This window comes from Balearica regulorum, chromosome Z, assembly GCF_011004875.1.
Source record: "Balearica regulorum gibbericeps isolate bBalReg1 chromosome Z, bBalReg1.pri, whole genome shotgun sequence".
Taxonomy (NCBI): Eukaryota; Metazoa; Chordata; class Aves; order Gruiformes; family Gruidae; genus Balearica; species Balearica regulorum.
Genome location: NC_046220.1, coordinates 11,570,964 through 11,588,270, shown reverse-complemented (window position 1 = coordinate 11,588,270; position 17,307 = coordinate 11,570,964). Strand labels below are relative to the sequence as shown.

Genomic DNA, 17,307 nt, shown 5'->3' with positions numbered 1-17,307 from the left:
GAAGCGCAACGCTGAGCTGAGGTGTTTGGGAGCTGGGTTTTGAAGGTAGTCTGGGCTTCTCTATTGTTTTATCCTGCTCGACAGCCGGTTTCAAAGCAAGGTGCCTTGGTGATAAGGCTTTCCTGCTTTTCCTCTCCTGAGCCAGCCGCAGCAGCTGCACCTCCCCAGAGGAGCACAGGACACATGCACCAACTGCCTTTCTCTGCCACGGGGGCACAGGGACACAAGGGGAGTGGGGACCAGCAAAGGGCTAGGCAGGAGGCGACCCACCGTGGTGCACACAGAACTTGCAACCACGAGCAGGGAGAAGAGCGAAGGGGATGGCACCGCGGGGTCTGAAAAGAAAGCCTAGTGGTTCTTATGGTTCTGCTGCTGTAGCAAGCCACACACTCAACAAACTTCCAAAATAAGAACTGACTTATTCTACAAATTTGCAACCTTGGAGATGTCCAACACAAATCTCATGGGGCAAGCTTTGAGGATGTGAGAGGTGTTACCAGCTTTTCAGTGTCCACAAAGCAACAAACCAGGGTACCTGCATCCAAGCCAAACTGTCTTTTCTTCTTTTTCTTTTTTCTCTTCCTTTTCTTCTTTCCCTTTCCCCTTCCCTTTCCTGTCATTTTTTCCCCCTTTTAATTATTTTTTCCTTTTTCTTCTTCTCTTTTTTCTCTTTTTTTCTTTTTCTTTCATATTTTTATTCAGGACGTCCACTAAGTGTTCCCCTCCTCTGGTCAGCTGCATCCCAGAACCTAACATCACTTTTCCTGTGTCCCACGTAGCGCAAGCTGGAGTCAGTAACCCCATACTCCCAACACAAAATTCTACCAGCCCAACAGAAGGAATGGAGGGACACGACAGACCCATTTCGCACTCCTACACTCTGGGACAGGCAGTAGTGCAGCAGCATGCCGTAGAACAAAGGACCTCTCCAAAACACAGAGAAATAAGTGAGAAAAATGGAAATTTAAGTTTCCATGGCAAAAATCCTCTTGGCTGGGAAAGCTGAAAATAATTCTGCCTGCGAGGACTGTTTCTGGTCCTGGCTGACTCCCTCCAAGAGGGGAACTACTAAAGATGCTCACAGTGTCTCCGGTCACCTCTATTAATTGTAGCGTTTACCGCTGTGCAAGCACGGCTCATGTCAGCCGGCACTCCGCGCTGCAGAAAGATTGCAACCCACAGCGACACAGAGCTGCCCTGCAGCCCTGCGGCGTGCTTTAGGTGGTGGGGAGCGGGGGGCGCAGAACAGCAAAGGGCAGAAGAAGCGCTCCCGTTATCCACCCCTCCGGTCTGGCTCTTCCCCGCCCTCCAGCTCTGCAACAGCCACGCTCTCCCCGCGTGCCGGGTGGCACCAGGACGCCGCGTCAGAGCGCGCGGCTCTGCGGAGGGGGAAGGAAGCAGAGGGAAATTGGGTCAGCCAGGCTAGGGACCGTGCCGCCGACACACTTCCTGCTCATCGTTACACAGCACTTTTTCCGGAGTCGATGGTTGGGTTTGCCTTTTTTTTTTTTTTTTTTTTTTTTTCCCCCGCCCTCCCGCTGTTGCTTCTCCCCGGCAGCCAGCAGGGATGCAATGCCCGCCCTTATCCACGTACGCCGCCGCGCCGGTACTCGGCCGGGCCGGAGCAGAAGGGGTGTGTGTGTGGGGGGGGGGGGGTGGTCAGGCCGCCGCCCGGCCCGGCGCTGCGGTGCTGCGGTCCCAGCGCGCGCCAGCCAGCCCCATCCCGCGCACGCCGTAGCGTCACCTGCGCCCGCGGGAATCCGAGCTGCGAACGGCGGGGCGGGGAGGCGGAGGGAGGGGCGATGCACCGCGCATGCGCGGTACGGAGCGGAGCGGCGACGGGCATATAAGGAGGCGCTGGGGCCGGGGCGGGCGATCGCTGAGGCGGTGGTTGGTGGCGGAGAGAGCTCGAGCGGAGCGCAGCACGAGACCCTTGGCTGCCTTCTTGCCGTTGAGCCGCCGACCCCCGAGCCGTCGCCCCGCCAGACCTCCTCCCTGAGCTGTCGCCATGGTGAAGAGCGTGGGTAGCCTGGTGAGTCCGTTAGGCGCGTGGCGGCCGTTGGCGCCGCGCGGGGCCGGCCTTACTCCATCCTTCCGGCCTGTCCGCCCCGCCGCGCAGGTGGCTCCGGCCGGCGGCTTCCTCCTCCTCCTCCTCCTCCTCCTCATCCGCCGCGGAGAGTAGCGTGTTTCTTCCTCCACTTTGGGCGTGGCGACCGCCGGCCCCGGGCGGCGCGGCCCCGTCCTTTCACCAGGGGAGGGCGGCGAGGTGAGCATCGCCTTCCCGGCGGGAGGGGAGGGACCGGGCCTTTTGGGTCCCCTGCGGCGCTCCCGGCCGCCCGGAGACGCTCAGGCGAGCAGGTGCCCCTTCTCGGGCTGCCCTTTTTAGCCCGCGGAGGTTTGGCGGGTGAGAGCCCACGTGCGCTGGGGACATAGTCTGGGTCCCGGCGCTGCCCCGGCGAGGCAGCCCGCTTCACAGCTGCCGCTGTGGGGAACTCGCTTAGACCAAAGGGAGAGAATAAATAACTATACTACCCAAGGCTTCAGATAGAGTGAGAAGAGAGACGATGTAATGTCATGTTATGACACATTCTTGTTCATTTCCCTTCAAGATCTTAAGGCAATGTCATGTTTCATTTATCAAGCTGATAACAGGGTACTACAGGACCCTAATTTAGAAGTCCCGGCTTGCCTTATTGTACAGCCAGTGTGTAGGGGACCAGGTGGTTTTCTTAGTACAGATTGGCCTAAATTCCTGTAAGTTTTGGATAAGAGTTCATGCAAAACATGAATCCAGTTTGCTTGACTTGAAAGGGATTACTAGAGACCATTCCTGTACTTAAATAACAGGAGTTGCTGGCATAAGAAGTATTTACCTTGTTATGGTGCTGTCTGACTTGTTCAGTACACTAATGCAGCACCTCATTGTTTGGATGGTTCTGTGAATACAAACATGTCTGTGGCTTTGTAATGCAGAATAGTAATAAAGCCTAGACTGACACATGAAGAATAATCTGCTGGTGATGAAATAGTGTGTGCTCTTCAGCACAGCAGCTGACATAGTAGATACAGCTAACAAATACTGTATTGTTGTCTAACTTATGAACACAAATCTCCAAAAATATTCTCTGTGCAAATTTAGTGAGCTCTTCATTTCAGGAAAAATCCTGTTGGGCTAGTCTTGCATTTTGAACTTTAAATTTGATTGAAGTGTCATTTGGATCTGATTGTAAGGGACCTGTGAGGGATGCTGTATGGCATCCAAATTTGTCTTCTAGGCTATGCTGTTCTATAGTCTGTATAAATGAAAAGCATGTCAGACTTTCCCTGTTGGACTGCTAAGGTGTTAACATTTGACAGGAGCATACTAATTCTTCTGACCACAGCTTAATCACCTGTGAATGCAGAAAGCTCCTTAAAGTGAAGATCATTCAGATCCTGGAGATGGAATAGTATGTGAGTGCAACCTGAAATCCTCATCTGTAAAGCAATGTGAATATGACAGCTGTGAGATGCCCCTTTCCTAACACACCTCTTCAGAAACTGACTAGCTTCTGAAGAATGGCTACTTTCAGGGTGCTTTACTGGACTCTTTTGAGTCACTGCTAGTGGACAGAAGAAGCAGTACTTCAGTTGGTTTAAGTATGTGGTTGTGAGATGGGTGACTCTTGTAACAGGGTTTAATTACAGGACATAATGCTTTTTACAGCAGAAGCTAATGGGGTATATAAACTGCTAAGCTGGTGTTGCCAGAGCTTTCCTCTTCACACTAGCTGCCTCTATTTGAGTCAAAGTGAATAGTAAAAACTTGCAGCTTCAGATGCAGATGGTAGCTTTAGAAGTGGTATCTGCTAGAGAGTTCAGGCAGTTGAACCTTCAGTCTGTTTATGCTAGCTTCTGTATTAGAAAAAAACAAAACTCTAAATTATGTAGTGACTGTTGGCAGTCAGCTGATGACTGGGTTAATCCAAGTTCAAGGGTGACTTGGTATGTGTTGGAAATCATGGTTACAGCTAAGGTCCACACCATCTGGCACATCTGATTAAAGTGGTCTTATCTATTGCTGAGAGCAGTAGGCTCCTTTCAGCACTGTCTGTGGTCAGTTGCCTCCATTTTGAGGTATGACCTGGTGCTGGGAATCCCTGCTGCACTGGAGGCTTTCATTACTAGAGTCTTTTCCATTGGCCCTTGGAAATAGAGGCCCGCTACCAGTGTCTTTGAATGCAGCATGTGCTTTTCTGCTGCAGGACAATACAAGCAAAGTCAGGTCTTGTATGTGCTCAGGCAGGTTGTAGTTAAATGTTCAAAAAAAACCCCAAACACTGGTCAGGTTTCACCCAGTAGGGTGCTACCTGGAGAAAATATTGTTTAACAAGGCTGCAAGATCCAATAGTGTGACCAGATGGTTTTGTGGTGGGAGGTTCCCCTTCTATTAACAAAGACAATTTGTTTTTTATATGAAAGCTTGTCACTTCACAGTTAATGTGAAAGACAACTATGGAAGTCAGTTGGACAGAGGTTGAGTAGCTTGTTTTGCTCCCCCTCCCCCCAGTTACTGTCTTCCTTCTTCCAGGGAAATTAAGCTCTCTGGGAAAACTTTCAGGACTTCTCCCTAGTTGAGTTCAATATATTTTAACTTGCAAGAGTAAGCCACATCTCTTTTCACTCTCCCGCAGCAATTCTAGCTGATACTAGAGATGACTCGCAGGGTGACACCTGATTGTGGTCAGGACCAGGTCTCCAATGGTATATGATGTGTGACCAGCTGCAGATATCATGCCCTCCCACTTTCCCCTTGTTCTGAGCAATAGCAAACCTGAGATGTGTGGCCATATGATGAACACATGCCAGGGCTGGACTGCCTTTTGCATAATACAGTAATTACACGGGTGGACAGAAGACTTAAAGGTAAGAGAAGGATGGTCTAACTGGCAGGTGCAGGAAGTGGAATCAGTTAAGAGCTGGTGATGTTGCAGTGCTGAAATGTGAGAAGCTGTATCAAAACCCAAGCTGTAGGATTTGAATGTAGGGAGGAGTGAGGCTTGCCTGAGGAACTTACAGTATGAGTAGTTGCAGGGAGCAGCTAACACAGATTGCTGTATGCAGGGATGTTGAACTTCATTGGTGGGAATAGGGGACTTCTGGGATTGGGGTGCAGGAATGCATGCTGTGTCAGTACAGGAATGGGGGAATGTGGAGAGAGAGAAAAACTTACTGTTCTCATCTCTTTCAGACTGAGAGTAGATGGTGTGGAGTGTTAGCTATTGATCTTACAGCAGAGTAGACTCTGAATATCCAAGATGCAAGGATGGGAGAACTCAGCATGTGGAGGCTGCACTTCTGAAGATAGCTGCATTGGGAGGAGAAATGTCTTATCAACAGGGAGATGTCATGCTGTGTGTATTTGAAGTTATAGGAACTTAAGACTTTTGCATAGTTTTACACATAAGAATGCTGGTGCAGGACCCTCTGTTTGCTTGTTAAATATACTGGTGACCAGTTTGTGTGCACTTCTGGATCCTCACCTCCATGGCATTCTTCAATGGGGGCAAAAGGTTACTAGAATCAAGTCTCAACTTACTGTGGTTGATTGCAGAAGCTGGCACTAGTTAACTCCTGGAACTAATGTTCTGGACTGTTAAGTAGGGGAGAATGAAACAGCTATCTTTTATATGCATAGTCTGAAATGAAGTTTATATTAACAGCTCTCCTGAAGCATGCATTGCCATGAGAGTGAAGTTGAGGAATGTTAAAGTGGTTTGTACTTGCTTTGGAAAAGAAACTGTCAGGAAGTAGCTGATTAGCATTTTCTGCTTCTGCCTGAGATACTTGTTTACCTCTTGCTAGCATGCAAGTATTTATTGCTTTTAATGTCTTTCAGTTCCTCTAAAACATTCACTTTTTGACCAGAAAACATGGTTAATGGCATGTAAGGAGCTCTAGATTCCAGAGAACATTCACCAAAAATGGTTGGTGTGACTAAGTGCAACAATCAGACTCGAAGCTCTAAAGTATTGGGTGTCACTTTTGTAGTCTGTATGTGTAGCATTGCTTTGGCTAGTGATGTTATATGTCCGTTCACTTGGCAAAATAAGTAAAATAACTGTCCTGTGAGGTTGCTTTAGAAAACATGCTGTACGGTAAACCACACAACATCATTATAATGTTAGCCATTGATTGGAAAAGGGCATCAAACTGGAGGAGTGTACAAAGGCTTGCGTCCTTTTCAAATTCTTCTGGGACAGACTTTCGTCTGCAGAAAATGCCAAGACAGAATTGAGAAAAATTCTTATTAAGAAAGATAAGGATCACATTCAGAGAGTAACACTAAACAGAGCACACAGCTGCAAGAGTTGAGGATTGTAAGGCTAGATGAATTTCTAGCTTATGTTTCCACAGCTTGCTGAATTGAGATGACTGACTGAGCATTGCGGTCTTTTCTAATTTAATTTGTAAGACTGGCTGATGCTAGGACAGATGAAAGTAATTCATGCTGAAGTACTTACATGGTGGTACAAATACCCCAGCTAAGTGTTTAGAGCTACCAAAATGGTTAGTGTATTAAGACTGAGAGCAAGCTAGCTTTAGGATTAGTCTAAATCATTTTGGGAAAGGAAAGGGAAAATCATTCATGTGTTCAATTCTTTTTTTTTATAGTCTGAATTTGAGGCAGAACTGGTATCTGCTGGTGGGAAGCTCGTAGTGGTTGACTTCTCTGCCACCTGGTGTGGACCATGCAAGATGATCAAGCCTTTCTTCCATGTAAGTAGCCTTTTCTTTTTTATCGGCAACTGTATTAAGGTATATACAAATGTTCTTGTGCTGCTTGATGATAACGTGGAGGAAACTTCCTTTTGCAATATGTGATTGCCAGCATTTTCTGGAAAAGGGAGAAGTCACAGAAATATGTACTTTGAGACTATAGAGTTATAGCTATATTTAACTTTATATTGGGATATTTGAGTCTTCTTTATGGGGAGTATGTTTGAACAAGTTTTAACAGACTCTTCCAGATATTGGAGCAGAAAATAATTTTTTCTCTGGTCAGTAAAATAAGGTAACAAGGCAAGCTTCACTGGGGGGGTAAGCAGCATCAGCGTACATTTTGTATGAATGTATCTTTTAAAAGAAAGCTTTCCTGGAACACTACCTGCATTGTTTCTTATTTTATTCTAGAGTTTGTGTGAGAAGTATGGTGATGTGGTGTTCATCGAAATTGATGTGGATGATGCCCAGGTATGGTCCAGGATAATGCTGAGAGGGGGGAGCTAATGAATTCCATGCAAGGGACAAAGAAGAGCTCTTAAAAATGGCCCTGCAGATACTGAAACAAAAGATTATGTCAGCTTTGAGAAGCAAAGATAGGGGTTTAGTGCTTAAACTGGAAAGAGTGAATTCTCAGAGGACACCTGAACAGAACAAACTGCCTTGGTGATCTGCACATTGAAGCACTATGACCTGTGTTAGATAACTTGGAAACACTGACCATCTACTTTGGAAGGGAGTGTTAGTCTGTGGCCTCAATCTGCTTTGCAATCTTCCCTAAAACTAATGGCTCACAACTGTTTGCTTGCTCTGGTCTCTCCACTGCTCTTGGCACTGTTTTGTCTTGCATGTCTTGAATTAAGTGCAGGAAAATGTCTGCTGTATAGCAGTTCTGGCAATGTCAAATAGGTACTTGAACAATGTCAGGTTGAAACACAAAAGTTGTCATAGGGCTCTTGAGCCTTACAAATAGTCATGTCTGTTTTGGTGCAGAGGTCTGTTTTTTCCAAACATAGAGTACAGGTATAGTAAATATAGTTTTGCTATTGCATGAATTAAATGCTGAATGGAGCATCTTTCAGACTTATTTCAGTCACGTGTTACCACTGCACTGGGTTTGCTAGTGATGGACTACCAGAAGTGCTTTTGCTTCATTTGAGCAGTAATGGCTTTGCCTTGTCACCTAAACAAAAGGCAGCTAGTAGGTTCTAAACTTAATTTTCTTCAGGCTGCACAGCTGAAGATTGTTTTCTATCTCTTCTAGGACGTTGCTGCACACTGTGATGTGAAATGCATGCCAACGTTCCAGTTCTACAAGAATGGGAAGAAGGTAGGTTCTGCTCTCTTGGAACTGGAGCAGGAAAATTAAACACTTGAAGGAAGGTTTGGGATGTTAGACTACATAGCCTGCTTTCTCTTGATAATGTATCTGGGGCACCACTGGCATTAAGACACTACTAAGAGCCAGTAAGTTCATCTTAGTGCTGCAGCACACGTAACATGGACCAGCAGTTAACTGATGAAGAAAATGCTATTGTTCATAGGTAGTGAACTGAGTATTACAGATCAGTCTTACAGGCTTCATGACAGATTAGTGGGGTTAGATGTCTTAGTTAAGACTGTCTACCTAGCAGCCTGCTTTTTACTGAGCTTGGTTAGTATTTGTTCTCTGGATGCAGCTTGTATTCAAGTGGAGATATGACTACATGTGCCAATGGAATCCCACCCAAATGGAAGTCTCTAACATGTGGTTGAATATACACACAGCTGAAATAACTGCTTGGATGCATTTACGTAGGGGTGGTGTAACCTGTGAAGTGGAGGTCCTGTCCCTCAGGACTGAACGGACCTCTTGTGCCTGCTTGGCCAAGAGGTGGGTGAGATGGGATGCAGACCATGCTCCGACAGCATAGTGCGCTACCTGTGCAGGGTAGTTGTGAATGACTATCTGCCTGAACTAAATTGCTGAGCTCAGTGTGTTATCTCAGGCTTTTAGTTTGCCAAGCAAGCTGAAGGTAGGCTTTTCTAAAGTAAAACAATGCCCGGATAGAAGTTTCATGGCTGAATGCAGTGGAATTGTGCCTTGAAAAGTGAGTGTCAGATGTTGGGTGACTTTCAGCTTAATTTGTATGAGGCCAAATCATGACTAATAATGAACTTTTGACAGTTTTCTCAGGATAAACTTACACAGCTTCATAATGTAATTAGAAGAATTGTCTTTATGATGTGACAGTGTGTGAAGGGGATATGCTTAACCCTGTTGTGTGGCTTTTTATTTTGGGTGACCTTAGGAGTTCTCTGGACACATGAGTATCAAGCAAGTAGTTTTGTGGCCTTTAGTGTAGTTTGCTGTACCTGGCGCAGTAGGTACTGGCAGACAGCTGCTGTTCTTGAGACCTGAGTGTTGCTGTTGTCTTTCTGCTCTGTAAGTTGCAACAAGGACAATTCTCAGGAGAAGCCAGGCTCAGAGACAGGTTATTTGGAGTAATCCTTCCAGAATTTGATTAGTAAGAGTCCTCAGCAACCAAAAAATTGCTCTGTTGCATCATGACCTCCAGAGTCTGTTCAGGCCTCTATTTGAGTTTTACACAGCATTGGTTCAGGATCAATTGTCTTCTCCCTTGTTTTAATTGTAGAAGGCTCCAGCAGTGGTAGTCTGGAAGTGATTCTTGATAGACTCTTGTTCCAATTTTTGCATGAGTTGAGTGGGATGAACATCTGCAAAATACTTCCCTTTCTTGGAGGTGAAAATATTATAGTTGTAGGGGAATTGAATAGATGTGTATGTGTCTGGATGCTATGCATGTAATGTTATGAAGCATTGAATGCAACAGTTCTAAAAATCATTCTGTCTTTACAGGTGCAGGAGTTCTCTGGGGCCAATAAAGAAAAGTTGGAAGAGACCATTAAAAGTCTGGTCTAATCTCCAGCCGTCAAGACATTGAAGCATGACTGCTGCGGCTAAATTATAGCCTGTAACTTTTCTATATTAAAAAACATCTAATCAATCTAGCTAGGTTACGTCATGGAAGGTGTCCTCTTGACATCTATAAATGAGTACAATAAAGTTTAAATTCTTCACTTTTGGATATTGTCCTGTGATTGAATATGAATGTGAGGAATTTAATAATATCATCAAGTGTCAGGTTTTGCTGTGTTAAAGGAATACTGCCTGGATACAAAGACTCTTTTCAAATGCAACCTGACCTATTACTGGGTTACTGCTGGGGGTGTGGGAGGGGAATTGTGTTGTGTGGGATAGCAATGACAGTTGCTGTAGAAGTCTGCTGGCCACCTTACTCAGGTGGTAGTCACCAGGCTGCACTGAAGAGTAGCAGTCTGGCTTGCAGATACAGAAAGGGGAGTTCAGGAGTTACATAAAAGAAAGTGGTCACTTGGTGGGATAGGTTCTTGTTACCTCTTTTTAGATAAAGATTCTTAAAACTTGTGAAGCTTCATTTTAGACTTCAAAGACTTGGCTGTGTATCAGAACATAATACCAGTTCTACCATGGAAGTGTAAAGTAGAGCTTGGAGCTGCTGCCTTTTTGCCTTTTCAGTTTTGCTTTGCCATTGATGTAACTTCTGGTTCTATTAGTAGCAAAGTATTTTTAGTCTGAGTTGGGCCGCTTTGTTCCTAGGCGATAGTCTGCAACAAGTTATTGAAGAGGTAAAATTCAGTGTCTTAAGCTTAAGATAATTTATATTTGTGTTCTTGTCATCTTCATTTGACTGCACTATTGCATTCTTAGAGTATGCTGGACAGTAAACTGGCCTCTGCAGTTGTCCAAACCTGCATCAGGTTATCTAGATGAACACTGACCTGCCAGCCCCTATATATGATTCTCTTCCAGAATTCCAACTCTTCCCAGAGTTACCAAGAGCTGCTGTGTTCTTCCACCATATCAAAATGGCTTTCTCCCTGGCCTGGGTGTAGTCCCGGATAAACATTAAGTAAATAAGGAAGCAAGGCTGTAGCTAGCAGCTATGCCTAATGCCATGATTAGGGCTAGGTAAGCTGTGCTGCTCTGAGTATCAGTGATGAAAAAGCAAGACTTTCTGCTACATATGCAGACAATGAGGAATGGGTGAGCCTCTTGCCTTTGTGATAGGGAGCCTGTATGTGACTCAGCCTTACACTCATTTCACAAGCATGCATGAATTTCCTGGCTGTTTTGGACTGTGGGCCTTCCACAGCTTGCTGCATATGTTCCCTATTTGAAACAAGATTTTTCTAGGCCCAAGAAGTGACCGCACCCTTTAGTAGAGTATGAGCCATCAAGGATGATCTTGGATGTAAGCTCTGGGTTGTGATTATGCAATGAAAAGGGCATGCAAGATGTTTTCTGTGGAGCTCTGGCTATTGGACTAAGGAGTGCAGCTGTGTGTTTAAATGGCTGTTCATGCAGGTAAGTGGGAAACCTCTACCATAAGTGGTGCCATGAACACTTGTGGGGAGAGAATAACATGAAGCTGGAGCAAGAATGCACCACTGACATCGCACCATCTGCAAATGGATACAGCTTTCAAAAGCAGTGCCTGGGTGGCCTGCTTCTTCCTTCTGGGCAGTAGCTAGGAGCAAGAAAGGCTTAAAAAAATCACTGGTAAAAAGTCCAGGTGAAGTTCAGTAGGGGCCCCTAACATCCAGCTTCATCCTTATGAAATGAGGCAGCTACTAAGATCCTAGAATCACAGAATGGTTTGGGTTGGAAGGGACCTCAAAGACCATCTAGTTCCAACCCCCCTGCCATGGGCAGGGACACCCTCCACTAGACCAGGTTGCCCAAAGCCCCATCCAGCCTGGCCTTGAGCACTTCCAGGGATGGGGCATCCACAGCTTCTCTGGGCAGCCTGTTCTAGTGCCTCACCACCCTCACAGTAAAGGATTTCTTCCTAACATCTAATCTAAATCTACCTCTTTAGTTTAAAGCTATTACCCCTTGTCCTATCATTACACTCCCTGATAAACAGTCCCTCTTCAGCTTTCCTGCAGGACCCTCTTTAGGTACTGGAAGGCTGCAATTAGATCTCCCCAGAGCCTTCTCTTCTCCAGGTTGGACAATCCCAACTCTCTCAGCCTGTCCTCATAGGAGAGGTGCTCCTGCCCTCTGATCGTCTTTGTGGCCCTCCTCTGGACTCCATCCAACGTATGCTACAACTCAGTGTTTCTGCTGGGGTGAGGACAGACTATGTTACAACCTATTACAGCAGGGGAAAGGTGCAGTTAATGGGAAATGCTGCTTACATGTGTTTGACTTTATGCTTTGTTTACTCCCTTAATAAGATGCCACTCTGAAATAGCCTTGAAAGATCCAGGTGACAAAGAAGTGACTAGAAATTCAAGATAGGATTGGGAAAGATCAGAAAGGCTGGAATAACTCTTGTGATGAAACTCAGGGCACAAAGCATTTCTTACACGTGTAATGAGCTTCAGCTTCCTGGGCTGCGTATCTTCCTGTTCTAAGAACTAGCATGGAGGCACGGTGTGGTGAAAATAACTTGCATAGCTGTATTAGAGAGGAGGTGTTCTTTAAGGCTTGTCTCTGAGGAAGATACAGTGAGGATCAGTGTGTTAGGTAAACTTCCCTTCAAAGGAACCAGCAAGCATTGTCTCTTCAAATGTGTAGTTATGCCAGAATTTGGGTGTATGAAGTTGGCCCTTGTCATTCAGGGTGGTGGAAAGCAAAGCCTAATGGTTATAGCTAGCTGAGCTGTCAGGAGTCTCAGTTCCTGCACCAACAGTGCCCCTGCTGGGAGGAGACAACCCCAGTTCAGTATGGGAACATGTCTTCTAACAGGCAAGAACATGGGGTTTCAACCTTAACAAAGTCTAGATTGCCCTAGAAGGAACGAGTATGTGTAGCCTTGCTAAAAACATGGGCCATACACCATGCCACATGGGTGTTAAGTAATGCCCTGGAGAGCTCAGTGGGTGCTTTTTTTTGCTTGCTTGTTTTTCATGTGAAGGAGTGAGACCGGTATTACCATATGCCAGACTGTAGTGCAGCAGATTCACTATCTGAACTCTACAATCTGCTGTTTCCAGGAACAGAGCTGGCTGCTTTGATCCAAGATGCCTTTAAGAGGGAAGCAGTAGGTGGCCAATTGACTTGAATGTTTGGAAGAAACTTGATGTACGTGGCAGAGAGGAAACAACATATAAAGGTTTCTTCTGTCTTCAGGAAGAAGTTCTCCGCCCCTCAGGTAATGACTGCAGTCTTTCATTTGGCTGTGAAATGGCTGGGATCTATGCCTTGCTGTCAAACCAGTAGAGCGAGATGTTTTTGTCTGCAGGCCTGTTACATGGCTTGCTTTCTTATAGTGGGCTGGCCAACAGCAAGAGAAGCACTTCCCTGAGCACAGCAATTGGAACACATGGCTGGAATAACTAGGCTTAATGAGAGAGGACTATCATGAAATGAAGGGCCAAGGGCTCATAGTGGGTTGACAAGAAAACTGCACGATTAGATTGCAGTGAAATAGTGACACTTGAACTCCATCCGTGTTCTGAAACTGCCATAGTGCACTTGGGGAGGATTCTCTTAACTATCTGCACATCTCTTCCACATCTTCTCTTGCAGCAGTCAGCCTAACTTCAACTCCAGTTAACCATCTGCTTCTCATTCTGTCCTTGACCTGAATGAAGTTAGACTTGGATTCCCCCCATGAAGGATTCTAATAATGCTTAAACTCTTACTCTTCATTCATCAAAACTAGCTGGATCTAGCAAAAACAAAAAAACAACTTGTATTGTTCTACCAGTGCTGACAAACTGTGGCATAGCAGCTCCTCTGTGCTGTGCTCTGACTTGCAACTTTCAGCCACCCAAGGAATTGTCTTGAGGAATATGATTGTGAAATCCTCACTAGACTTAACTCTTGCAGTGCTGGTCCCTGACCCTTGGTGAGAGGTGGAAGAGACTGACTGGTGGGTTGACCTTGACTAGCTGCAAGGTGCCCACCAGTGCCTCTTATCATTCCCCCCAGCCCATAGCAGGATGGGGAGAAAATGATAGAAAAGCTTGTGGCTTGAGATAAGGAGAGGGAGATCACTTGGCAGTTAGTCAAAAGCAAAACAGACTCAACTAGAGGAAATTACTTTTTGTAATTAAACAGAGTAGAATAATAAGAAATAAGTACAAATCTACAAATGCCTTCCCCTACCTCTCTCTTCTTTCCAGGCTCAATTTCACTCCTGACTCTTCCACCTCCCACCCCTGAGCGGTGCAGGGGGATGGGCTGCAGTCAGTTCATAATGCGTTGTCTCTGCTGCTCCTTCCTCCTCATGCTCTTCCCTGTTCCAGTGTGTGGTCCACAGGGTGCAGACCTTCAGGAACAGACTGCTCCAGCGTGGGTCCCCCATGAGGTCACAAGTCCTGCCAGCAAACCTGCTCTGGCATGGGCTCCTCTCTCCATGTGGTCACAAGTCCTGCCAGCAAACCTGCTCCAGCATGGACTTCCCATGGGGTCACAGCCTCCTTCAGGTGTCTCCACCTGCTCCAGTGTGGGGTCCTCCAGGGGCTGCAGGTGGATATCTGCTCCCCCATGGCCCTCCATGGGCTGCAGGAGGACAGCCTGCCTCACCTGCAGGGTAATATTTTTTCTCACATACTCGTTCCTCTCTTCCCACTACTGTTGTGTAGCTTTTTCTTTTTACCCTTTCTCAAGTATGTTATCACAGAGGACTTAGCTTTGGCCTGTGGCAGGTCCTTCTTGGAGGTGGCTGTCACTGGCTCTGTCTGATGTGGTAGCAGCTTCTGGTGTCTTCTTACAGAAGCCATCCCTGCAGCCCCCCCACTACCAGAACCTTCCCATGTAAACCTGATACATTGACATGCTCACAACAGGCAATGCAGGACTGAGCAGGGGCCTGACCATGGCACAGAGTCTCTGCTTTTCATCTGAAGCAGTAACTGTATACCAACTCTACCCCAGCTGCTGAAAAGTTTATCTGTAGGTCTTTCTCAGTCAGAAGACCAAGATTGAGGAAGACCTATAGCATAAAACTATGGCAGGAAGAACAATCTGAGAAGGAGCTCTGGGGAGGCAGTAGGCTCAGCTGAGTGGAGGTTGAACCACCCTGTGGCATTGCTATTTTCAATGGAGATTTCATGCAGGTGAGAAGCATACCCACCCAGATGCCTCCAAGCATCAAGCAGATGAGTTTGAGGAATTTGAAAAAGTCTTGTGCAGATGTTGGGGAAGCACATCCAGGTGAAGTACAGTTTTTCCCCCTCTGGAGAGGGAAAGCTGGGATGGTCCAGGTTGGCAGATAGGGAAGGTGAAGAATGCATGGGAGCTGCAGCTGGCTAAGACAAAATTGTAACAGATGCATATCTCCACGAGGTGGCAGTGACTGTCCATGTTTATACATATATTTATTCACACCGGCTGTGGGAATGCCTTGTGCTTTTTCCCTTTCTGACAGCGCTGGGGTGGTAGCAGTATCTCTAGGTGATGGGCTAGAGGCGAATGCATGCGGTTGGGTTCCTACTGTCCAGGTAGCACTATCTACCTGGCCCCCAGGAAGTGGAGCAAATGGGGTGGATGTGGTAGAGGTGTGAACAGACTCTAGGGAGGTGCAGAAGCCAGGCATCAGGTCCAACTGCATCCATGGAGGAAGAGTTTTAGACCACGCTGGGGTCATCTCCTCCTCCTTGAGTCAGTCCATGACATTTCCTCAGGGAAGCAAGTCTGGTTTTTTCCACCTTTCTTTGCATCTATTTCTAGTTCCTATGAGAGAGGAGCCTGGGTGTTTTGGGTTTGTGTGGCAAGGTTTTGGTAGTGGGGGGGCTACAGGGGTGGCTTCTGTAAGAAGATAGAGCCAATGCTAGATGGCTCCAAGACAGACCCACTGCTGGCCAAGGCTGAGCCCGTCAGCAACAGTGGTGGCGCCTGTGGGATAAGAGTTAAGAAAGGAAAAAAAAAACCCAAACAAAAAACCAAAACAAACCCACCAAACTAGCAGCAGCTTTTCCACCCACAGAGAGGAATGAGAAGATGTGAGAAACTCTGCAGACACCAAGGTCAGTGCAGAAGGAGGGGAGGAGGTGCTCCAGGTGCCAGAGCAGAGATTCCCCTGCAGCCCCTGGAGAAGACCATGGTGAGGCAGGCTGTCCCCCTGCAGCCCATGGAGGGCCATGGGGGAGCAGATATCCACCTGCTGCCTGTGGAGAACCCCATGCTGGAGCAGTCTGTTCCTGAAGGTCTGCCCCGTGGGAGGGACCCACGCTGGAGCAGTTGGTGAAGAACTGCAGCCCGTGGGAAGGACTCCCGTTGGAGCAGTTGGTGGAGGACTGTCTCCCGTGGGAGGGCCCCCAGGCTGGAGCAGGGGCCGAGTGTGAGGAGTCCTCCCCCTGAGGAGGAAGGAGCGGCAGAGACAGCATGTGAGGAACTGACCACAACCCCCATTGCCTGTCCCCCTGTGCCGCTGTGGGGGAGGAGGGAGAGAAATGGGGAGTGAAGTTGGGCCTGGGAAGCAGGGAGGGGTGGGGGCAGGTGGTTTAAGGTTTGGGTGTATTTTTCATTGCTCTGCTCTGTTTTGCTTGGTAATAAATTAGATGAATTTTCTTCTAAGTTGAGTCTGTTTTTCCCGTGATGGTAGCTGGTGAGTGATCTCTCCCTGCCCTTATCTCAACCCAGGAGCTTTTTGTTATATTTTCTCTCCCCTGCCCAGCTGAGGAGGGCAGCGACAGAGCGGCTTTGGGGGGCAGCCAGGGTCAACCCACCACAGTGGGGGAAGAGCAAGGGCTGGCACCGTGAACAACAAACAGTCCTCAGAACCGTGAAGCCTGTGGATAAGGGAAATGCAGTGGTCAGTTTGTGTACCACAGCAGGACAGCCCCAAAGGCTTCCAGCTCATGAGGAAGCAGAGGCCAAGTTCAGCTAGTGATGAGGGGCTGAGGGTAGGGACAGGAGGTGTCTTCCCCACACCACAGGTAATGGCCAGCAGCAAGCTAAGCTGTGAGGGACCTGTTTGGAGCTGATGCTGTCTAGCTGGGGGGGGGGGGCGGGGTATGAGATGAATAGCTACAGTCAGGGGTTGTGGAAACAAGGTAAGAGCAAAGGATCTGAGGTTTGTCTTGCTTCAGTACAGGGCTGCATCAGAGGTGGTGGGGGGTTAAGGTTGGATTTGATTCAGTTGGGGACCAGGACTCACATGAAACTGAATGCTGCACTGTGGTGTCCTGACCCCTGCCCCTCCTGTGAGCACCCACTCTGGAGGACCATGAGAGCTCAGCAGGCAGCAGTGCACTCCAGGAATAGCTCCTTGGTTTCAGCAACCCACAGCTCTTTGCAAGCAATTCCCAGGGCTTCCCAAGGCCACCCTTGGTGTGGCAGGCCATGATGAACTCCTCAAGGCTGGTTCCCACTGTGTCCTGAGCTCAGGCCGGTTACTGCCACCAGCCCCAGCTTGAATTTGCTTAGGAGCAGGACACAAAAGTTGCAGTATTTATTAGAGCAGAACACCTCTAATAGAGAGACTTTCGTTTTGCCCAGGAAGCATAAGGCATTAAGCAGTTAAACCACAACTCTAGAAATAATGA

At 47.3% G+C, this 17,307-nt stretch overlaps 1 protein-coding gene across 1 annotated transcript; it reads left to right on the top strand.

The window, feature by feature from the left end:
- The first annotated feature begins 1,824 nt into the window (after positions 1–1,824).
- LOC104638485 (thioredoxin) lies at positions 1,825–9,843 on the top strand. The gene is made up of 5 exons (XM_075739566.1): positions 1,825–2,032; positions 6,655–6,759; positions 7,174–7,233; positions 8,027–8,092; positions 9,623–9,843. The coding sequence occupies exons 1-5, from the start codon at positions 2,009–2,011 to the stop codon at positions 9,683–9,685; spliced, it is 318 nt and encodes a 105-aa protein (XP_075595681.1). The 5' UTR covers positions 1,825–2,008; the 3' UTR covers positions 9,686–9,843.
- Positions 9,844–17,307: the final 7,464 nt, after the last annotated feature.